The 24,534-nt window shown below is 38.6% G+C and overlaps 2 protein-coding genes across 2 annotated transcripts in view; both read left to right on the top strand.

The window, feature by feature from the left end:
- The window catches only part of LOC102227965 (GRB2-related adapter protein-like), a 33,141-nt gene extending 29,413 nt beyond the window's left edge, over positions 1-3,728 (top strand). The window contains exon 5 of the mRNA XM_023349527.1: positions 2,664-3,728. Coding sequence (XP_023205295.1) covers positions 2,664-2,849 — 186 coding nt within the window. The 3' untranslated portion in view covers positions 2,850-3,728. The remainder of the gene's footprint in view (positions 1-2,663) is intronic.
- Positions 3,729-8,429: 4,701 nt separating this feature from the next.
- On the top strand, positions 8,430-21,831 carry LOC102227704 (mucin-5AC-like). Its single transcript, XM_023349347.1, has 5 exons — positions 8,430-9,150; positions 10,486-10,653; positions 14,160-14,284; positions 14,922-19,932; positions 20,663-21,831. The coding sequence occupies exons 1-5, from the start codon at positions 8,698-8,700 to the stop codon at positions 21,257-21,259; spliced, it is 6,354 nt and encodes a 2,117-aa protein (XP_023205115.1). The 5' UTR covers positions 8,430-8,697; the 3' UTR covers positions 21,260-21,831.
- Positions 21,832-24,534: the final 2,703 nt, after the last annotated feature.

The raw sequence follows: 24,534 nt of genomic DNA, 5'->3' as shown, positions 1-24,534 counted from the left end.
TTTTCAAGTCTGGTTTCTTCCATGACAGAGCTTGAAATCTAAAAATGAACAAAACACAGTAAGTTTGGTCTATTATTTTGAACCAACTGAATATCTATTGGCTCAGAGTCAATTTCTTCCTTCACCAATTTAAGAAAAGGTTCTCTAATCAGAATTTTTAGGACTTAAAACAGCAATATGATTAAAACTGCAAATGGCAAAGGTTTGTAATGACAAGCAGCCCCAGAAGTGTCTAGCTATGTGTTGGAGCTTGAATGTACAACCAACATACCTAAGTTGAAAATATTCATTTCAGTAGCTTCTTCCGTCTCTGTGCTTCTACCGACTTTATTTTTAAACACCTCACTCACGCTGAAAATAGCAACCTTTGACTCCTCTTCCCTCAGAACCAGCTTCCACATCAAAAGCGTTGTGTCATACGCTCGCCTATCCGAAACAGAACATCTTACTTTTCTCTTAATAATCCTAATAATTTGGCTGATTTACTAAAATGTAAATGTATTTTTTTGTTATTATTTCTGATCCAAAAAAAAACAAATACAGTTAGAGTACTTCACATTCTCTTTATTCTGGACCGGGATGTGGATGTTGAATTAAATAATACCTCTCCAAAGATGAAAAACAAAAACTATTCTGAGTTTTACCATTTCTTCAGTCGAGAGTTTTCTCTTCCAGTCCCTTTGAAATATTGTTTTTCTGGGAGAAAATTTTAAAAAATAATGATGGGGAATAAAAGATCTTAACTGTAGTCGGAAGATTAGAAATAAAAATCCAGCAAGGCATAGTTATTGCGAACACTTCATGAAATGTGTTGCAATACTTCTGACACCAGATTGTTTTAAAAGAGTCTTAAGGAGGCAAAAAAAAGCAATCTGTGATTTCCAGTTGACATAATTAAGCGTATGTTTTTAATGTCCATTATGATAAATAAATAAACAAGACAAATACAAAGTTTTGAAGACATGCTATAAGTTGTTGTGCAGCAGAAATTTAATTGGATTTAATTAAATCACATGATACTCAGCCCAGATTGCTGTGGCTTAGCCCTCCTACATGCATGGGGCTGGTCTCCAATGACTCAGACTCTCCACTCATTGTATGTTTCTTTCTTGAAATGTGTCTGTGGGAATAGTGCTGAGTCACACTTACACTTAAATCACATGTCTGCTTTTTCATCAAACTTGTAATTGATTAATAATTAATATTTGTCTGAAAACATTTCCTATTTCCTACTTGTAATGTTTTACAGTGGACATTATATTACATTATGAGACTAACACAGACTCATAGCAAAAAAAAACAAAATTTTTTTTGTTAGCAAGCTTGGAACAAAAGAAGGAAATAAAGATGCAGCGTAGTCCCTTGATGTCCATAACTATTACACATTGTTCCATTTTTTTCAAATAGATATCTGAAATGACCCAAAAAGCTTGGATTAAAAAGGAATATTGTTAGGACATTTTAAAGAGGTATTTGCATCAGGGAAAAGTGAATATATTGAAGGTTTTTTTTGCTTAAAAAAGGCATTGAAAGTCATACTTCAATTGTTTGTTTTTTTTACATATTTTAATATCAGACAAAGGTAACATTAGCAGTTTAAAAACGCTGTTCTTCAAATTGTAGTTTAACATATTAAGGGGATAAAAAAAACTTCCATCCTAACTTGTCCTGTGTTAAAAAAAAAGTAACTACTCCCAGAATTAGTAACTGGTTCAGCCAGCATTGGTTTCCAACTGCTGTCATCAAGCGTTTTACGATGAGTAGCGATGAGTCTTTTACATCAGAGGGATGAATTTTGGCCCACTTATCGCTGCTTCAGATGATTGTACTGCTGCATAATCCATGTGCACTTCAGCTAAGGGTCACAAGCTGATGATATTCTCCTTCAGGATTTTCTACTAGAGAATATGTAGCTGTGAAGCAGCATAGCGGCCACAGATAGTTACAGTACCGTATATTGTCATATGCATTTGAGATGCTGTGTTAGTTTTATTCTAAGTGATTGGAGCATGCCTATAGGAAAATTGACTTTTCTCTCATTAGTCCACAGCATAATTTTCCCATAAATCTTGAAGATTACCAAATATTTGACGAATTTGACAAGACATCTGTTATTCTTTATCAGCTCTGGTTTTGGCCCTGCGTGGCTCCCGTGGCCGGCATTTTAGGTCCCTGCAGTACTTTAGCTGTTTCTCATCTCCTTTTGAATTTATTAAGATGTGTTGCTGTTTAGCATCTTTTAATATCTTTTAGCCTCTATTTAAGTAATGTGCTGAGTGTTCTGGTCTAGCGGAAATCAGGTCTCAGTGTGGCCAGGTAAGTTAAACAAAAAAACAACAACATTGGTTTATCAAAGTTAATTCATAATTTCACAAAGAAAGGTGATTAGTTTCTCCACATAGCATGAGATAAGCTTTGTATTCACTGTTTGTCTAATGAATAAAATTATTGTTTAAAAGCTGCTTTATGGATTTTCTAAAGAACGGCTGTTCTCTGCTTCCTTAAAAATGTTTTGCTGGCCACCAAATTCCCACCATTCACTACTGCAGGAGACGGAAATTCAACTTTTCAAAATGGCATTCCACTCATATTCTTTTCTTGCTTATAAAGGGAGTGTCTCAGCAATTTTAACAAATGTTTCTCTTTCTTTCTTCTTCCCCCAGCGTCCCCATCACGCCCATGCTCTCTTCGACTTCAACCCCCACCACCCGTCGCAGCTGCGCTTGGTGCGTGGAGATGTCATCGAACTCGTTGACTGCTCTGACTCGGTACGTTGGAGGGGTCGCTGTCACGGACGAGTGGGCTACTTCCCCCCCGAGTACGTCCAGCCCATTTATCAATACCAGTGACCCCATATGATGACAAAGACACAGCCATTACCAGAGGGTTTGTCCACCAGGCATCGCGACCCCAAACTTCCACCCCGTAAAAAACAAACACTGCTCTCCTTCTCCACGGCTTCCCACTGACCTCTGGAGTGAATGACTGACTGAGGCTTTAATGAACTGATTCCTCTTATGTCCAGGTCATCTCAGCTTTCACTCTCTTCCGCTTGATTCTTCATCTCAACGATAAAAGTGACAGTCAAAAACGCACATGATCCCAGGCGTAATTATTCCTTTTATCTTTACAAGAGATGGTGAACCCTTGCCAAGGTGACAAGCGAAGGCCCCGAGGAAGTTTTTCCCTCTGCAGATTTTCTCCAGTATCCTTCAGAAGGACATCCAGTGAAGAGCAGAAACTCTGAGGTTGATTGTTTGTAAGGAACATCTGGAGATGACGACAAACAAACCTGTCGACTTCAAAGGCCATTGTATGAGAAGATTGTCTGTTACAGGGAGTTTAGATGCAAATCTGACTGAGTTTGGACTTGTTGCTTGTGTGTGGGCATGTATGGTATGTCTTTGTAGAGAGTTGATTATGAACCACTAAAGGAAGTCCTCCGTAGTGCAGTGAGGACTCGGTTATGATACAGTATTGAAAATATACTGCTTAAAATGTAACGAGCTTATTTTGTTCACCGTCCATTTCTGTACATGTATTTATTCCTACTCATATGTGTTCTATAAAAAAGCATATATTGTAAATAGAATTATTCATTACCGGAAGGAAACATTTGACAAAATTTACAATATGAACTTGGGCTGAAATCAATTAAACAAATTGATACATTCACATCTTTGAACCTGTTCTCTTAGCATAAGATAAATAAAAGAAAATATCAGTCATCAGTTTGTCTTTTGCAATAATTATAAGTCACAATTTAATAGTGTTACACTTAAAAAAAGAGACAATTTTGGGAAAAAAAAATGCAACCAATTACATTTAAAAGATATAGAAGCATATATTTTGGCTTTAAGTAGGTTTATTTTTACAACTTTTTTGTCTGCTAAATATATATATAAATAAAACTACAACCAGGGGAAAAATTGGGTGATTGCAAAACAAGACTCAAATGGTGACAGTACAGTTATTGTAAAAAGAAAATACATCCCCTTAACATTCTGTTTTCACATTTTGGTCACATCTAGGGTTTTTCCATTTTTTCTGTTTGGTTTTTTGTTTGTTTTGTTTTTTTATCAAACTTTTCCACTCTGACTTTGTTGAATAAATAATGACACGCTGACATCTGTGGTGTGGGATCTTGTACACCTCAGGTGGGATTTAAATAATTGAAGGACCTGGTAGAGATGAGCTCTTACTTACCTTAAGACTCTGGAACTAAATGGAGGTGTACTTTCTTTTTACTGTGACTTTAGAGGACGATCACCATAGTAAACCCTTTGTGCCAACAGCTATTTGTTTAATGGATATAGGAAGAACATGCCCTTCCTTTACTTAATTACTGTTTTAAATGATTTCTAAACACCACCCTGCACATGGGTGTAAACAATATTATGTTATTTCATTTAAGTGGCTTTAGTACTTTTCACTCATACGTTCCAATAAGAGCAAAAACTAATCTGATTCTGAGAAACCTCATCCATTCACTACCAGCATAGGCACCGACCAAATCATTTGTCTTTACACAGCCGTCTTAATCACTGAAGTTGCAAAGGTGGATCATGCTTTCATCAAAGCTACTCTCATAAATATATTCCTAAATAGATATTCATAAATATTTACTCTGGTATTTTCGACCACATTGCAAATTATAGAGTGGATACCAAAGGGTGCTATATTTTGAGCATTATCTTCAACCTTATGATATTTGGTATTCAGAGCAAGTAAACAACTCATTGAATCTCTGCCAAACATGTTCATGGTGGGCAACTAACTGCTAAGAGTGCTGTCAGACAATTAGTGCTTGGACAATTAGAAATGATGAAGAAATTACTGACAGGTCAGTGGAGAGGAATGAAATTGAAGACGGGTTATATTCATAATGCGTTGATCACTAAAGTCATTCACAAGCACTATTACAAATTTACTGGCCTAGGCTCCTTTCTCTCCAGAGATTTTTCAGTGTTTCTTCAACCCAGAATGTCTGATTGTCTTCGATTTCTAGATGTAATCGCTGGTCAAAAGTAATTTATAATTTAAGTATTCATGCCACATATATATATAGTGAACAGACCCGCAGTCAATTTCAAAGCAAACAGCATATGAATAAAAAAGTCTGACTTGTCAATAAACTCATCTTCTGTATTTGATGATGAGTCAGAGGAGAGCTCACTCCAGTCCGCTCGTGTTATCAACATATTATCAGGTCAAACTTTATCCAGAGAGCTCTCTGACGGTGCATGAGCAACAATTTCTCTCTGTTTGAATTGAAGCTGGCAGCAGCAGGGTTGTAGTCTGTAATTCCCAGAGACTGAATCGCTTGAATTTGCTCTCCTTTTACGCTCTTTTCTCCTTGTGTTGTTTTTGTCAAACCAGCCTTTTTTCCCCCTCTTCAAAGAGTCACCTCTGGCTCTCCTGTGACAGGTAGTCAATAAACTAACACCATTCTGGAGAAGAGCATGGGAGAACAAAGGAGTTAAAGGTGTACCACAAATAGAATGGCTGTAATCTTCCTCTGATACTTTTGGAAGCTGCTGAGCCACTTTGAAGTCTCTGTGTGGCAATAGATACGTGTCTCATACAGTGTAAAAGCTCTAAACTTCACTGTCACAAAGCAAAATGCATTGGGGAAAAGTAACTTGATGAGGCAGAGTCAAACAGGCTGTGACTATGACGAGAAAAATGACAACAAAAAAAATCTGGGGTATGGCAAGAAGAGAAAAACAAGACGATCCAGAATAAAGGGGAACGATGGCCTATACTGAGGAAGCAGAGTGTCAGAAACACAAAGAAAATCATCAGCAAAAAAAGTTTTAGAATGCAAACAGCGAAGGCAGGTGTGTGAGGTGTGACATCACTGCTATTCTAGAAAAAAAAAAAAACTGAACCAGTTTATGATACACACTGGCCTCCAGCTGAATAATTCCCAGTAAAAAAAGGCATATTAATTTTGGAGAACAGCTCTGTAAAGAAGCACTTTGACACACTGAGATTCTAGTACAGCTTTGGCTTCTAAGGCCAAAAATATGCTATTCTTGATTGTTTTTTGATGGATTTAGTTTTTTCTCAGCATATGAGAAAATCTTCATCGAGACGTTTTTTTAATTACAGTTTTTTTTTTAAAATTTCACCTAAAGTTATGAAATACTAAAGCCAAGGCAAGAGGAGTCACACAATAAATAGCCCACCCAAATACAATGTGTTTTTATTCTGTGGAAATCTTCTATATTTGTTTTGAATTATTTAGATTTTTAACAACAAAAAAGCTTGTTTTATTCAGAACTTTGTTTTTTAAATAGGACAGAAAGGGGAAATTCATACCTTCCTGTCTGCCCCCTGCATGTCGGGCTTTACCTCCCACATTCTTGTGACACACAGTCTGTGTGCACTGACATTTCAAATGATAGAACTCCCATTGAAATGGTGGCACTAAATACACAACACATGACAACTGTACTGAGTCATTGCAGAGGTGTTTTCTTCTGCTAAGAAAGTTGATGAATCAGTACCTCATCCCCCCCTAATAGACCGAAGTGAAACCTGCAGGTTAGTTGGCCCCTAAAGACAGAAGCTAACAGCTAGTCTGAGGGGTGCAAAGACTAACGTGGACTTCTACCATTTTAAGCAACTCCAGTCTTAGAGACGTGATAGTCCTTCATGTGATTGGTATTTCCAGAACAAGGGTTGTGTTCTCACCTGCTACTTTTGGTCGGCTTTAAATGGATCACAGTTTGTTTCCTCCCTCGGTCTTGACCTTTTGTGGAGGTGAGAAATATTTGCTTGCCAAGTCGAGAAATGCCTGTAATAGAGGACGAAAATAGCATAACATGCAAAACTTTTTAGATGTCTCCTTTTTTTTGTTTTTTGTTTTTTTACCAAAAACTATTTTCATGTAGGCAAAAGGCAAAACTGTAGCTTTTGTAACTGTATTATTCCAAATCTTGAAGCTGAGTTTGCTATGAAGATTTCTCAGATGTTCCTCATCACGAAGTCAACGAACAATCTGCAAAATGGTAACAGATGTTCTGCATCATCAATTCTTAAATAGAGTCTGTGCAGCACATTGTCATATCAAATCACATTCCATGAATGTATGTCGCTCCCAGAGCACTTTAAGAAAGGATGGCACGATGTCATAGCCGGAAGCCAATTTGAACACTTTTCCCCCCAAAGGCACAAAGTTTCTACAGAGGAGTCCCCTGCACTGACACTATGTCAGCCCACTGTGCCATAGATATGAGCAGACTGTCTGAAGTGCTCTCCAACAGCCTGTCATAAGTGGGGAAACAGCCTGAAAAAGTTGAAAAGGTCATAGATGTCCAATTTCAGCAGTGCATGAAGCAAAACAAAATGTCAAAAAGAATGAATTCAAATATGAACATGACTCAAATATGAATAAAATAAGACATTAAAACTTTGGAAAATGTGCTTATAGAGTGCAAAATATGTAAAAAAAAAAAAAAAAAAAAAAAGAAGCTTTGCTTCTTTTCCTCTACACCAGTTCTAATAAGCTCCAGGGAAATGCTATAGGATGGCTGCTTTTTCAGTTTCATTTGAAAGGACAGTTTTTTGTTGTTGTTGCATGCAATAAAGTTTCTAGTCATCACAGCCATATTACACATGTGCACCTAAAGTCTGCTAAAAAATATGTGCACCACTTATCACTGGCCATTTCTGTGAGGTCTAGAGCTCCCAAAGTGACACTCCTGAACCATCCTGTTGACCCCTTTTTTATTACACAGTGAAGTAAAAAATTGCGCTGGTCTGTGTTACCTAAAAACAGTTATTTGAGATTAAATCTGGTTATTGGATTATTAAACAAAAATCCATATGTGATATATTTGTTTTGACAGCTGTATTTTCAAAAGCATGTACTTTGGAGAGAGGAGTTGCGTAAATGAAACCGCTATTAACTTTTAATTGCCATATTTGTGGAGACTGGGTTGTTCTGATGCAAAATGAGGGGAGTGAATACTGTTGCAACAAGTCATCAAACTAATAAGGTTTAAAGACTGTGTAGGGTTATAAAATAATTTCTTGTGTTTATGTAAAAAAAAATAAAAATCCACAGGGTTACTTTCTGGAATGACTATAATTATTATTGTGCTCTGTCCAAAAAAATGTAATTATCTTCTTCATTTTAGTATTTTAAAAACTGGTTGGTGCAGATTTCTTTCTGCAAAATACTAATAAAAAAAAAAAAACTAAACATGAGGGAACAGGTATAACAACACATTCTAAGATGTGCTGGCGGCTAATGATTTAATGAGACTAAGAATAAGGGCGGCATATCTCCATCCATCATTTTTATGCCATTCAAAGTTCGTGAAACAAGCTGCTGCTTGGAAAGTCTTAACACGTCACGCGTGGGTGGGTGCTTTTTTTTTTTTTTTTTTTACCTGTTAGTGTGGCACCTGTCCCGTAAGGCGGTGCAGCCAGAGGCATGTCACTCTCACTATCTGCTGGGTGACTTCTCCTTTCCATACCAGCAATGGCCGAATTTTAAAACGCACCACTGGAAGATAGGAGCGACTTTGTCTGTATGTTCTGACATGGTCAAAGCCCTAAATGTCAAATATGCTGAGAATGAAGATATTTGTTTTGCCAAAAGTCTGAAGAAGACTGGAAGAACTGCGGACTTTTAAAGTGTTCATAGCTGTGCCATAACCTGGTAAATATTTTCAGCTCGAAGAAATGGCTCTATCCCAGATCCAGTGCCTGGATGATAACAACGTAAACCCGCGGATCTACGAGTCCAAACCGGAGTTCTTCTACTGTGAGGAGCAGCGTCTCGCGCTTGAAGCGCTCCTCCGGGATGGTCGCGAGGCGTTCGCCAAGTACCTGGAGTCTCGCGGCCTGCGGGGTTTCCTCTCCGACCTGGAGCAGGAGACACTGGCCGCCGCTCTGGAGCCCTTTGACCCGGACGCGGAGCTTTTCTCCGGGGAGAGAGAGGGCGAGCCGGAGCCGCTGTCGTTGCAGTACTGGCCGGACGTTTCGGACACCTCTATCCCTCAAATGGACCTGGGCTGGCCTGACAGCGAGTCGTACAGAGGGGTGACACGCACGACAGTGTACACACAGCCCCCGATGGAGGATCAGCCCCACATCAAAGAAGTGGTCAGAAAAATGATTGCACAGGCGCAGAAGGTAGGTGTTTGCAGTTTACTTCAGTGTCATATTTTCTGTATCGTCTCTATTATTTGATAAATGAGCAAAAAAATAAAATAAAATAAAAATGAGCACATGTAAAAATGAACATTTAGTTTTTCTTTTATCTCATAGAATATCATATTTTTTGCTGTTCTGCTCTGAATAGCTGTATTCTTTTTCTTTTCTTTTTTTTTGTGAGGTATGTGGTTCTTTGCCCCGGGCGGCATGGCTAGAGGAGCATTACAAAACAAAACAAATAAGTTTGTTTTTTTTACCCAATTGCTTGTCCATTTATTAGAAAATATCACTGAACACAACTAATGATGGTGATTATTGTGTGTGATTTTTAAGGTACATCTTGGCCCATAACTCTATTTGTGAACATACAAAAATGGACATTTCTTGTACCCTTAGGAAGATGTTAGATAACTATTAGGAAAATTGCCCTTGTTTGGTTACAAATATTCTAATCCACATATTGTAGTTTATAAAACATTCTCTGATATGTTTGAAATGGTCAAATTTAGTTACAATCTGTAAGGAAAGCATTGCCTTTTTTCAAAATAGTTGTTTTAAAACCTCTATACACCATGACCAGAATATCCAGTGTGTGCCTAATGTGTACATATTAGCAAACCAAACCATTCTGTTTGGCTTTATTATGGGAAACTCTCACATAAGTTTGATTTCTCAGCCCTAAAAGAGACTGTCAGGTAACTAGGTTACCAATTTTAAAAAACAAAACTTAACAAAATTAAAACTGACAAACTGTATACATCATGTGAGGACCAGAGTCCATAGTCCACTGCAGAGCAAGTGTCAGTAGAGAGTAAAGTGCAACGTGATTATGGAGTTTTATCAAAGAAGTACTTCACACTGAAGCCGTCCCTGCAACATTAACGCTTGTTAAGCCGAATATTTGCATGAGCATGTGCAATGCACTGCCAGGGTGCATGTGCATGAGTCAGCTTATGCAACTGACTCATCCGAGGCCTCACAGTTTATGACATGTTTTAGTCCATAGCAGCTGTTCTCCAGAAAAAATTATTTGAATGAAACATTCTCCGATTACTTCATTGAAATGCTTTGTCAATGGACAGTTGAATGATTTGCCCTCATTTGAATGGCTTCAAATGAATGGCAATTTCAATTATTTTGTGTGGGATCTATTATAATGTGCAAAGTCTAAGGCTTCAAACCTGCTAAAATCTAAGAGCATCACAATGTGTGCATTAATATGCACATTTTAAAGCTTGAACAGGTGGTACACATTATTTATGATGACCCAGGGGGATATAAAAGTCGTGCACGCACTTATGTTTGCTTTTCCAGGTGATAGCCGTGGTGATGGATGTCTTCACTGACGTCGACATCTTCAGAGATCTGTTAGATGCCGGGTTTAAAAGGAAGGTGTCTGTTTACATCCTGCTGGAACGCACAATGCTACCTCATTTCCTTTCAATGTGTCGGAGGGCTAACATGCATCCCGGGCACCTGAAGGTAAGCTGCTGTTTCCCACCTCAAAGCCGGTATCAAAAAAACATCACAGAAATGTCTGTGTTGAGGCAAATTAGCTATAAATTAGCAAATTAGGACTTCATATAACAAGGGTAGGTGTGCCAGTTTGGTTTGGCACTCTCATAACTTTTTACAAAATGACTATCAAGTGTTACATATAATAAAAAATGTATCTCTGTGTTGCTGTTGGTTTCTCTTTTACACTGAATCATAAACACGCTCAAATTAAAATGCTTTGGATCACTCGGTTGGCACTGAACAAGAGGGTGTGTCTATGTTGGATGTCATTAAATGTAATTCATTGTCATAAAGCAGAGAGATGGTTGTGGTAACATAAGGACATGTCAAGTTAAGTAACTGTGACTAAAATGAATTGTAAAAAATGTGAACTCCACCCTTCACATTTACTGACTCCCCTGGTATAGATGTTCTAAAACCCTTAAAATAAATTAGTTTTTTTATTGCAGTAGGACGATCTCACACTAAAAATTATAAAAATTCCAAGCTTTAATATGAATGCAATTACTCATTGGGGAAAATAATTCTTCATCAAGAAATAATTGTTTTATGTTGTTTTCAACAAAATTACTGGTGCCACTCCTATTTGAGATTTGCATTAAAAAAAATACAATTTAAGTATTTTTCTAAAAACACATAACCTTATTAGAGAAATCTAATGACCTTGGACAGAAAATAGACATTGTGTCACTGGGTCTTTCAGTAAATTTATCCCCAAAACCACGTAGAGAAGAGTGATTTTTAATGGCCATCTCAGTTCTGTGAAAGAAATGGCAACATGATAGAGGAGAAAGGACTCTGGGTAATCTCAAGAGATGTCACCAAAGAAATGGTAACACCCCTCTCTGCAATAAGTGTGACACCATTTGTTCAGTAAAAAAACCCATTGCTTAATGGGATTTGATTTGCTTTTCCACCAAAAATATGTACTTAATATTTCCAAAACGAGATTAGGATGACTTATTTGATCAAAATTCTTTACTAAATTGAATTATTTTGACAAGACAAGTTGGAGATACTATATCCAAATAAGTACAATGTAAAAGTGTCCCCCACATTTCTTCTTAGTCAGTTTTTATAATAAAAAGTGTTTAAACTTCGTTACCTGTTAATGATCTGGCTTCTGTCTTAGTGGTTTTCTAACATTTTCTGATCACCATCTCAGCAGAATAGATTTTAATGAAAATATCACAAACATCTTACGGGTGGGAGTTTTTGTTCTGCACAATAGTTTTCTAAATACGCATAAACAAGTCATGAATGTGTAAACTCTTTCCTTGCCAGATGATGGTTGTCAGCTGAGGTGATTCATACAGCGTGTAACAGCTTAACAGACTCTCAGTGCCATCTGGGTGCAACTTGCAAACAAAACAGCAGAAAATGCCACCGTGTCATTTGAGAGTTTCTAGTTTATGAACGTGAACTTCTGTTTGCATTGCTTATAACGTGATAAGTGAATGAAGACGTTTTGGTTGAGCAAGATTTTCTGTCCGTTTCGTCATTGTTGCGTTTCCCTTCATATGAAAATGAAGAGCATTTTGCTGCCTGCTGTTTCTCTCCAGGTTGTCTCAGTTCTGCCTTTCTTCTTTAGTGTGAGATGTCAAGTGCTATTCCTGCCCTTAGTAATACATCTGCGCCATGCACTTTTAGCCTGAAGTTGCCCTACTTTTTAAAATTAGTCAAGGACTAAACAGCAAGATGTCTCTGTTCTAGGGAAAAGACAGTCGGCGTCTTATCATGGTTTGAGAGGCGTTGTTTTTACAACTCTGGTCAAAATGTCTTCCATACTTCTGTCATTTCCAGTCATAAAGCGGCACTCCTAAGTGTGGAGCAATAAAGCAGCGTTAAAATATTCAATGGTTGTAAAATCATTCAATAGATAGCAAACTGTGGTCTCATGACTATCAGTCTCATGATCTCAAATTCATTCGGAAGGATGAAACACTCTCCTATCCACTGAACAGCATAAATAACATGAATGAAGAAGAGGTTTCCTTTTCCTTAACACTTTGAAAATTGGCTATAGAGAAAATCAGTGGTAACTGTTAATAACCCTGATCAAGAATCCATTGAAATTTCAAATTGAACTCTATGTGCTACGACTAAATGGACAATGATTTTGTTATTTGGGAATTGAACCTTCAAAATATTATCTAAGCTCATAAAAAATAATTTATTAAACATTTATTGTCAACTCAAGAGCATCAGATAATTGAATTTATTACATGGTTCACACAGTGCTTCAAGGAAATGCAATCTGTGTTTTAATAGCATGTGAGGAAGCAGACAAATATTTATTGCTGAGTCATGTCCTTCATTTCTGTTGGGTTCTGCCTGAAGGGCACTGGAGCCTTTAGCTTTCCCTGTCATACAGCATAGTGGTGCCTTGAATTATTGGGGAGCAGTAGCTGGAGCAGAATCTGTTACGTCAAAGAAAATGGTATAACCTTTAATGATATTAATGGTGGTATATACACACTGGCACCCCTGCAGCTTCCGTTGACAGCTCGGGAAGTGTATATGTGGGGCAGCTGTAGAACATTAAAGAGGAGCTAATGCCAAATCTGCACAAGTGACAAGTCTGCAGGAAAGCTGCGATTGGGCGCCTGAATGAGAAGAAGGTGGCTGGCAGGAAGGAGGAAGACAAGTGTGACAGATTGAGATTTTGCTGCAAGCTGTAGGCGATGAGCTGGAGTTGGTGGAGGGCCGGATAAACAGGAAGGGGTGGAGGAACAGATGAGTTCACATACGAGTGAGAGAAAGAAGAAGAATGTTACACCTCAGTAGGCAAAAAGAAAATTCGAGTCTCTTCATAATTGTTAGTTGTCCAACAATGTTTGTAAAATAATGGAGATAACAAGTCCAAAGACGGATTTTGCAAAAAATAATGTGCATATCCAGTAAGAGAAAGTAAGATAACATATTAGGTTATGTTGACACAGCTAATGTGTTTATTAGGAGAACAAAGAGAGAGGAAGAGAAAGTTAAAGGTGCAAGTGAAGGAATACATGTGTCTCTGCCCTTTAAACAAGCTATTCAAGTATCTTTCCACTACTACAAGCATGTGGTTGCACAATGTTTTTGCTGCAGTATTTTAGTACGCAATCTTTCTGGAAGACACTGAACACACTGACACTAAACTTAAACAATAACACAGATTACAACAAATAAATACTGGGAAAGTGTACTAACCATACAGTAACAGATAGAATGCCATAGTTTAGATCAAAATATATTAATGCAACTCATTGGTGAGAATTGAAAATTTTGAAAAGAATGGACAAAATGCAAGTGCACAACACACTTTTGCCTTGTGCTGTTTTTTTTCCTCATAAAGTCCCAATGAAATATACTGAAGTTTGTGGATTTAATGTGCAAAAGGAGAAAATGTTTAGCGGTAATAAATACTTTTATTATTGAATTAGAAAATATAAAGTTGGTCCTAATAGAAATATCTGTTTGCGTTTCAGCATCTTCGTGTACGCTGCACAGAAGGCTCAGAGTTTTACACTCGGTACTGCACCAGGATCAAGGGCCAACTCGGGCACAGGTTCATGTTCATTGATGGAGACAAAGCTGTGTCTGGGTCATACAGGTCAGTGTACAATATGTATGATTACATGTGTATCGTGGATGGACTTAAGGCAGGGGTGGGCACTCCTGGTCCTCGAGGGCCGGTGTCCTGCAACTTTTAGATGCATCTCTACTTCAACACACCTGAGTCAAATAATGAGGTCGTTAACAGGACTCTGGAGAACTTGACTGCACTTAGGAGGAGATTCAGCTGTTGGATTCAGGTGTGTTGGACCAGGGAGACATCTAAGAGTTGCAGGACACCGGCCCTCGAGGACCAGGAGTGCCCACCCCTGACTTAAGGGTTTCAGGTTGGGGTGATTGGAATAAATAATGTATTTTGTTAATTTTAGGCTAAATTACTTCAATGATAGACAAGAAATAACTTCTGTCCATACAATAAGCCCTTTTGTTACATAAAATATTTTACTACACACTTATGGTAATAGGAAAAGTTTTGTCTGGTTTATAGTGGGGAAAAAAGGTTATATGTTTTTGTACAATTTATATAAATATGTGTCAAATATAGTATTTAAGTCTATTATCATAAAATTTTGGATTCCACATTTGCTGAGGTAGAGACTCAAAATAACAGAACCTGTTTAAGTAATCTGTCTGCTCATATTAATGATCCTTCTTTATTATTTTTTTCTGTTTAGTTTCACATGGATGTCTTCACGACTGGATAGAAATCTCATCACTGTTACCACGGGCCAGGCTGTGGATGCTTTTGACCAAGTGTTTCGCTACCTGTATGTTACTTCTAGTTTTGTTGACCTCCGCCAAGTCACCACAGATCCTGAGCCTGAACCAGACACTCGACATCAGGTTTTATCCGTGGCTCCTCCTTCTGCTGCTGTTGCTAGAAAACTATACAACCCCAAATATGCCCTTGTTGCTTTAAGTAGCCCCAGCCCCGTGAACTCGAATAGCAATGTTGGCCCGAAAGAGCCGGAAGTTTCAGAGGAACCAAAAAATAAGAAGAAGCAAAAGAGAACACGTGAAGATCCGCCACAGGATGCTCCTTCTATCCATCCTGGACTTTTAGGTCTAGAGAAAGCATGCTTACTCTCATATCTGCCTACCTGGCCAGAACCTGATCCACCAAGCGATGTGATAGGGTTCATTAATGTCCGAGACTCTAAAAAACCAACCCAAGTTCATCTGCAACGTTCTGAGATGTTTGAAATCAGCCAAGCAATCAAGTTTAGCAGTCCAATCAGCAAGCCACAGGAAACTTTGCCAGAGGTTGCAAAGCCCAGAAATCGAAATGCACAAAGTGAATCCAAGACTGATGGTTTGTTGGTGGATAAAGCAAAACCAGAAAAGAAAAGTGTAGGTCTTATTGACAATAACAATGAAGAAATGGCGCCTGGAAAAAACTCACCTTTGCACAGACAAAAGTTAAATTTCGACAAAAGCGAATCTCAAATTCTCCAAAAGCAGAAAAAATTGTGTTCAGATTCAGATTCAGGTCCAGTTTCTCTTATTCCACAAGCACTGCCACAATCTAGCATCAAAGCACTCACACCTAAAAATGAACAACCTTCACATAAAGTCCAAATTACCTCCACAACCAGTTCTTTGTCAGAGTCCCTCAAAGAATCTAAATGTGTAAAAGAACCTGAAATTGCGACTGTTTCACAAACACAAAGTACTTTTGTGGATGGAACAAAAACCCTGAAGTCAAACACTGCACAAAAATCTCAACTGCACAATCAAACTCAGTTAAATACAGAAGGACATAATATTGTGTCACATCAAGAGTCACACACTAATGCTGCTAATACACAAATTAAAATCTCCTCTGAAGAGACTTGTGAATTCCAGAACACTGACAGTCCAAGGCACATTGAAACTTCTTCTGCTTGTCCCAAGCAATCTGAAAGTTTACTTTCCAAAAATACTCTTGTGACTATTACTACAGTGGCTTCAACCATAGCTACAAGTTCTTGTAATTCAACTCCCTCTACTAGCTTACCTTTGACCCTTCCTCCCTCCACGTCTTCTTTTCCAAAATTACCTTTACTCCCATCTTCTGCATCTTCTTTTACAAGTTCTGATACTCCAGACTCTAAGCTTTGTTCTGAGCAACTACTTAAACAAGATAGCGTCAATAGCAATACTGAGACAACTCCAGATATTGTTGTTGTTGAGAAGTCTAAAACCAGTTTAGGGCCACAAATTATTACTGATGTTTCCGCTTTAACAAGTTTGGTGCAAACATCTCCAGTAAAAAATCTTGAGAGTGGCCCAGATTTGCACAGAAACAGTGTCAGCAAAACAGGACATCCAAAACAAACAGAGAACACAAATATTCCTCAAGATACCAAACAGGAAACAAAGACTTCCAAAAATGCGTCAAATCAAGAGTCACATGGCTATGCTGCTGATACACAACTTAAAATTTCCTCTGAAGAGACTTGTAACCTCCAGAATGTTGGCAGACCAGGTCACATTGCGACCTCTTCTGCTTCTCCAGCACAATCTCAAAGTTCTCTTTCCAAAAATTTTGTGACTATTACAGCAGTGCCTTCTACCACAGGTACAAGTTCTTGTAATTCAGCTCACTCTACAAGCTCACTTTCAACCAATTCTCCCTCCACCTCTTTTCCAGAATTACCTTTACTCCCATCCTCTGCATCTTCTTTTACAAGTTCTGTTGCTCCAGACTCTATGCCTTGTTCTGACCAACTACTTAAACAAGGCAGAGTCAATGACAGTACTGAGACAAATCCAGGGAGCTCTGTGGACAAGAGGTATAAGACCAGTTCAGGGTCACAATTTATAACTGATGCTTCCGTTTTAACAAGTTTGGTGCAAACAACTCCAGTAAAAAATCTTGAAAGTGGCCCAGATATGCAAAGAAACAGTGTCAGTAAAACAAAGTATCCAAAACAAACAGAGAACACAAATATTCCTCAAGATGCCAAACAGGAAACACAGACCGTCACTTCCCAAAATGTGTCAAATCAAGAGTCACACTGTAATGCTGCTGATACACAACTTAAAATCTCCACTGTAGAGACTCGTAGCGTCCAAAACCTTGGCAGTCCAGGGTACATTGCGACCTCTTCTGCTTCTCCAGCACAATCTCAAAGTTCTCTTTCCAAAAATAATCTTGTGACTATTACAGCAGTGGCTTCAACCACAGGTACAAGTTCTTGTAATTCAGCTCCCTCCACTAACTCACTTTCAACCAATCCTCCCTCCACCTCTTTTCCAGAATTACCTTTACTCCCATCCTCTGCATCTTCATCTACAAGTTCTGTTGCTCCAGACTCTAAGCCTTGTTCTGACCAACTACTTAAACAAGACAGAGTCAATGACAGTACTGAGACAACTCCAGGAATCTCTGTGGACAATAGATCTAAGACCAGTTCAGGGCCACAAATTATAACTGATGTTTCGTCTTTAACAAGTTTGGTGCAAACATCTCCAGTAAAGAATCTTGAGACTGGCCCAGATTTGCAAAGAAACAGTGTCAGCAAAACAGGGTGTCCAAAACAAACAGAGAACACAAATATTCCTGGAGATGCCAAACAGGAAACACGGGCCGTCAATTCCCAAAATGCGTCAAATCAAGAGTCACACAGTAATACTGCTGATACACAACTTAAAATCTCCTCTGAAAAGACTTGTAACCCCCCAAACCCTGGCAGTCTAGGGTACATTGCAACTTCTTCTGCTTCTCCCATACAATCTGAAAGTTCACTTTCCAAAAATAATCTTGTGACTATTACAGCAGTGGCTTCAACCACAGGTACAAGTTCTTGTAATTCAACTCCCTCCACTAACTCACTTTTGATCGATCCTCCTTCCACTTCTTCTTTTCCAGAATTACCTTTACTCCCATCCTCTGCATCTTCTTTTACAAGTTCTGTTGCTCCAGACTCTAAGCCTTGTTCTGACCAACTATTTAAACAAGACAGAGTCAATGACAGTACTGAGACAACTCCAGGGATCTCTGTGGACAAGAGGTCTAAGACCAGTTCAGGGCCACAAATTATTAATGATGTTTCTGCTTTAACAAGTTTGGTGCAAACATCTCCAGTAAAGAATCTTGAAAGTGGCCCAGATTTGCGAGGAAGCAGTGTCAGCAAAACAAAGTATCCAAAACAAACAGAGAACACAAATATTCCTGAAGATACCAAACAGGAAACACAGACCGTCACTTCCCAAAAAAGAAAGGGTAAAGAAACTGATAGAAAACACAATGACAGAGCAGAAGTGCACTCTGTTACTGAAACCCAACTTGAAACAAAGTCAGATGTTTCAGCAAAAGATTCATCAAGTACAGCCATTGTGAATATTAATGAACTAATCCCTAAAAGTGTTGATTCAAAGACACATAGATACTGTATAGCCACATCAAGTAACAGCACTTCTGATAAAACCCTGACTAACTTGGAATGTGCCAAAGCGACAAATACTCAGACATACCTTGCAAGATGCCATGAACCTCAAATAATATCATATAGTAACTTTACAATAGATGATGTAAATAAGGCACAACCTTTGGAAACTTCAACAGCTCCAACAAATTGGATATCACACAACACTTACATACTCAAAGAAAACCATGATGGCAGTATAAACAGTGCTGCAAATGCACTGAGTCAGCCTGGTAAACAAGCACAAGTCCCATCAGTAGACGGCACAATCATCACTTTAAACTCAGTAAAACAACACACGCACAACACCTTTCTAGAACAAGCTTGCATAACACAAGGAGGTGCATACACCTCCAGAAAAACACTTAATTTACCCTTTTCCAATGTGCAAGCAATGGATTTGAGTTTGCAAACCAACAAACAAGAATCACAGTTACCTGTAGCTGATGTACAAAGTTCAGCTCCAAAAGTGTCTCCTCCAAATCTACCTACCACAGATTCACAAACAACCTCGCCAGACCTACAAACGCCTACAACTGATATCAGTGATGATTACTTATCATCAAGAGAGGACTCCACTACCTCTGAAGAGTACTTTGAATGTAGTGAATCTCCTTCACATGAACCAGTGCTTGGCACAAGTGGGTGTTGCAGCTATGGGACAGGAAAGAATAGCAGCCCAAATAACTCAGATTGTCATTTTTCAAGAAATGTTGGCACTAGTTCTGCTGACTTGGATAATATTTCTAGTGTTTCTGGATTAACCAATTCAAGTCATAGTACTTCTTCCAGTGAATCCAGTATTTTATCTTGGACTTCTAGAGAGCCCCCTACCTCTCTGCTTGGGACAAAAGGCCAAAACAGAGAGTCAAATATCACAACTAGAAGAAATAGCAAAGAAGGTGCTAAAAATGAGGTAAGCAGTAGCAACACAGAGAAAAAGAAGGAGCGAGTACACCAGAGCATGGAGGGTACAAACAGTAAGGAGTTAAATCGAATGCCTAGGTCTTTGAAAAGGGAGAGTGATTTAAAAGAAATGGCCTTAAAACTCAGTAAGGCCTCTGGGGGACAGGTTGAAGGAGCCACGACAGATGGAGAATCAGTGCAGAAAGAAACAAAGCGGTTGTCCACTGGTGAACTTAAACCAGAAAGGGTTTTATCTGAGGGAAAGAAATCCCTTTCCAGCAAGGATAAGCCAACGAACGAGGCTGCACTAACCCCCGGCCATATGGAGATAAGACAGAGGCAATCTACAAGGGAGACAACAGGACAGAAGGTATGGAAATCACAAATGTTACATTTTCTTATTAGATCCTTTGTTTCTTTAGAGAGAATATAGACGTTTAATACCATCTAAATCCCCAATAGACGTTGATCAAAGTCACTGTAACACTGCTGAAAAATGAGAAGTGTATTTCTAAAGCAATGACAGCTATGTTGAAGTATTGTCAGTAGCTGTGAAAAAACAGTCATCAGATATAATATTGTTATCATCTGCCTGATCAAGTGCAGTGCCCCTTTTTTGCTGCTAAATATACCTGACCCACTGGGTCATAGACTTCTATAAATCCTTGAAGGTATGCTGTGAAATGTTAACAAAACGTTAACAGTAGTCTGGTCAGTTTTTTTCTTTGTGGTTAGGATGCTTTATCTTCCTGTAAAAGGCTGTACCCATCTCGGATTATTTTTACCACGCTGTCTAGTTGAGGCTATGCAGTTCTATTCTCAACAAACTGCAATTCACTTTGTATTCAAACTTATCAGCCTCATCAGACTTACGCAACTCTGAGACAAACAAAATGCTGACTTGTTGAATGAAATATCTTAAAACTACCAGGTACCATTACAAACAGATAATCAGTTTTCTTCACTCCACTTGTCATTGGTTATAAAAGCAGTGTAAGTTACAGTGCAATGTAGACTTTTTCTGTAATTTGTCATTTTTATTAAGTGAACTGTTGCCCTGTTTTACCTGTTAGTTAAATATGCCTTCTGTGTTTCTGCAGCCTTTGAATCCATCACCCAAATCTCAGCCACGTCAGCAGCCAGGCAGCAGAGGTTCTTCACCTTCACGACCACTGAGTTCCACTAGAGGCTCCCAAGCTCAGGCACCTCGTCCTTCGGGAATCCGTGATCTTAGCCAAACAGAAAGCAGGGCTCTTCAAAGTAATGTGAAAGAGTTTGTTTACAAGCCACCTCCTCGCAGATCACAATCCAGGTCCCCCTCTCCAATGAAAGCTGCTCCTACTGGGTCTGCAGCCGGGCGAAAGCAGGTCTCCCAGAGCCAGCTGTTCACTCGGCAACCTCCAACCGTGCAGACTCGGTCAAAGTTTGACCCACCACAAATCAAGGCTGCAAAGCAACAGGCCTCCACTCTCCACACACTTTCCAGCCTGCAGCCTCAGGCCCACCCTCTTGCCTCTACTCAAGAAGTGTCTGAACAGGCAGCTCAAGAAACAGAAGAAGCAAGGGTTCCTTTTAACTTATCTCTCAGCAGGTTATACAACTTTAAGGGATTAAGGGACAAATGGACCAAGCTGCCGACTCAGAGCAGGAGAAGTAGAACTGGCACACCGGTAAAAGAACGTAAAAACACAAGTTAATAATGTTTAGCTGTTGTCCTGTTATCGCAATATGTTATTGAAACATCAGACCAGAGAACAGGGATTAAAAACTATCGAAGTCAAAGCTGAAAATGACAATTAAGTGGCTGTTTTTTATATTATTTGCTATTATTTCTGAAACGTTTATGATGTTTTCTTGTACTTCTTTTGAAAGTGTTAAATTTGCACACTGTTATTACATAATAAATCTCAGACATACTATATGTCAGGCTGCATGGAGTAGATGCCAAAATTTGTAGAATTAAATACTTGAGTCTTTAATTTTGTTCTCACTTTATTTGGTGGTGCATATGAATTTGCCTTTGCCTTTTTGTTCAGTTTATAGTTTACTGTATTAGCAAGTTTATTTACATATTTTTGATTGGTTTTTAAACAGCATTCTGCTGAAGTGCAGTTTTGAGTTGGGAATATAATGGAAACAATGAACTGATTCCACCAGCCGCGACACACAGTGCCTTTTCAATCCAAAACATTATGACAGTTTTAATGTGGTTTTCCTGCTCTGACCTTCTGTTTAAACAAGATTTTGCAATAAAAATGTTGAAACACAACACAGGATGTTGTTCTATTGTTGTTCCTGGCATGTCGTACATTCTGTCGTGACTGCTTTGTATTCATTCACGGTGTGTCATCAAGCCTATTGATTCATTCTTTGTTTACACCAAAATCCATTTACATTCAAATGCTTTTGGCCAGAAATACAAAGTCACAATGCCTTCGCCCACAGCCAAGCACGAGCAAGAACTGTGGGGATGAACACAGTAAACACCTGAAAGGCTTGTTATGCAAAAGACGGACCCAGATGTCCTGCAGATTACGACGACAGGGCACAAAAAGAAAAATGAACAGGTCATGTAATTAGATTAAAGGGTGTTTTTTTAGGGCTGCACAGTGGTGCAGTTGGTAGCACTTGCAGAAAGAAGGTCCTGGGTACGATTCCCGGCCCGGGGTCTTTCTGCACGGAGTTTGCATGTTCTCCCTGTGCATGCATGGGTTCTCTCTGGGTACTCCGGCTTCCTCCCACAGCCCAAAAACATGACTGTTAGGTAAATTGGTCTCTCCAAATTGTCCCTAGGTGTGAGTGTGTGTGTGTGCATGGTTGTTTGTCCTGTCTGTCTCTGTGTTGCCCTGCGACAGACTGGCGACCTGTCCAGTGTGACCCCGCCTCTCGCCCTGAACGTTAGCTGGAGATAGGCACCAGCAACCCTCCCGAGCCCTCTAAGGGACAAGGGTGTAAGAAAATGGATGGATGGATGGTCTTTTTAAAACTTTTACCCATCCTTTGTTTTATTGTATGCCACATATTTCCATGTACTGTTTTGTTAAAGTATTTACACCCCTGGAAAAGTCAAGGAGTTTCACATATGAATTTTTGTTTTGTTTTGTTTTTAGGGATTGGATGTGTAACAATATGTTTCCAAGAAATGAATTTTAACTTCAATACAAAGTAGAATGAATTCAGTATTTTATGAATCATTCATGACTGCACTTTGAAGCTAAGGGAGCCCTATCAACTAAGATCATTCATACATCACCCAGACCTCAGAACTGAAAAAAGGGAATTAAATTACCAAAACTGTCCAGCTGGGGTTTATTACTCACATTATGTTTGATAGCATGTAGCAATTTTGCAGCTATCAGTCATAATTTATGTCAGACCTGCCTGTGAGTTATCACCTGACTCCAGACTCTAAAACAGGGTTTTGTTAGCATTTTTAAACATCAGTCATTTCATTCTTTCATGTAATTTGCAGAAGTGTTGAGGAAGAAATCTTTTCATTTCATGTTGCTTAAAAGAAACCAGGATTCTCATGTGCAATAGTTCTCAAGGTAACCTGTATTTTATGACCACAATGCTATTTGTGGTGATATGTCTCTTTTCCTCTAGTTGTCTGTTATAACTTAAATGTACAACCTACAAATGTTAAATGTACTATTATGGTCTGACACAAAGGAAGGCAAGAAAATGAATGAAAAAACAGCCAACAAACATTTCAAAAGGTGAAGACTGATATGAAAATGCATTACTGTATTAAGTTACTGTATTCTGGTAAATATCACATTACAAAATTGTTAACTTGTAAATCTATACAACAAGTCAGTGCTTTAGAACATTTTGGCAATCAAGGGACTAACAGGAAGTAAGATAGAAAAACAGGTCTTGCTGTCCTGAGGTGGGATGGAGTTCACATATCTAAAGAGTATCAAGGTTCACAGAGTTTTAACTTATAAATCTAGTACTGAAAAGTTTTTCTTCTTCTTTTTCTTCTTTGTCTCAATTTCCTCGTCTTTATCCCTTCTTCCATTTTGCAGAATTGGTTCCTCGTTACAAGTCTCTATTGGTTTCACCTCATTTCTGTCCAACTGTTTATACCTATTGAAAGTTTAATTCTGTTCTTGCTTCAGGCTTTTTTTTTTTTCACCAGTGCTGTATAATTATGTTTTTTTTAACTGTTGTTCTTTCTTCTGATATTTGTTTTGTTTGGTCCCCTGCCCTGCAGCACCTTCTGTTATTAAAGGTTTTAGGGGTTTTTTCTAATCTGTCAGCTTTTCTGATGTAAGTTTGGGACATACCGACAGCTTGTTTCTTTTGAACTCTGTGTTTGACTAAAACCTGCTGAGACTTCATTTTTGTATACCCAATATTTTGTGTAGTCATGAGATCCTGGCTGGCTTCGACCACTTTTGTTGCATATAAAACCTGTTTGTTAGTGTTTAAGCACCTTTCTGTGTAGTTATTTTACAAGAAGTTCTGTGGAATAAATACTAATCAATCAATCAGATTCATTTGTATAGCACATTTTAGTAGCAAGGCAGTGCGCTGCATAATAAAAACACAAAATTACAAAGTCTTAAAGAAAACAACCAAAAAGTCAACAGTTGAACAAACATTACATCTTGATGAGTGCCTTCAACAGAATCATCCATCCATTTTCTAACACCTAGTCCCCAGTGGGGTCGGCAGGCGTGCTGGTTCCTATCTCCTGCTAACGTTCCAGGCGAGATGCGGGGTCACCTGGACAGGTCGCCAGTCTCAACAGAATCATATACATCAAATATTTTGGTCTGTGTTTCATTTAATGTGGTTCAAAAGCAAATCGCAACCATACTTGGAGGACTCAGTGAGCATGCTGGAGGGAGAAGGTGCAGAAAATCAAAGAAGAAGAAAAACGCTGCAGGTTACTGAGTCAAATATTTGGGAAACAAAAGAAAAACGATCGGAATCGAGCTATTCTAAATATTTTTTTAAAATG

The sequence above is a fragment of the Xiphophorus maculatus genome, chromosome 16 (assembly GCF_002775205.1).
Source record: "Xiphophorus maculatus strain JP 163 A chromosome 16, X_maculatus-5.0-male, whole genome shotgun sequence".
In the NCBI taxonomy this organism is placed as follows: Eukaryota; Metazoa; Chordata; class Actinopteri; order Cyprinodontiformes; family Poeciliidae; genus Xiphophorus; species Xiphophorus maculatus.
This window is presented reverse-complemented; position numbering and strand designations above follow the sequence as displayed.

Excerpts from the sequence above, each read along its gene's own strand:
- LOC102227704 (XM_023349347.1), top strand. The coding sequence starts at position 8,698 with ATGGCTCTATCCCAGATCCAGTGCCTGGATGATAACAACGTAAACCCG. Across the intron at positions 10,654-14,159 it reads TGCATCCCGGGCACCTGAAG|CATCTTCGTGTACGCTGCAC; the intron begins GTAAGCTGCTGT and ends TTTGCGTTTCAG. Across the intron at positions 19,933-20,662 it reads GGGAGACAACAGGACAGAAG|CCTTTGAATCCATCACCCAA; the intron begins GTATGGAAATCA and ends GTGTTTCTGCAG.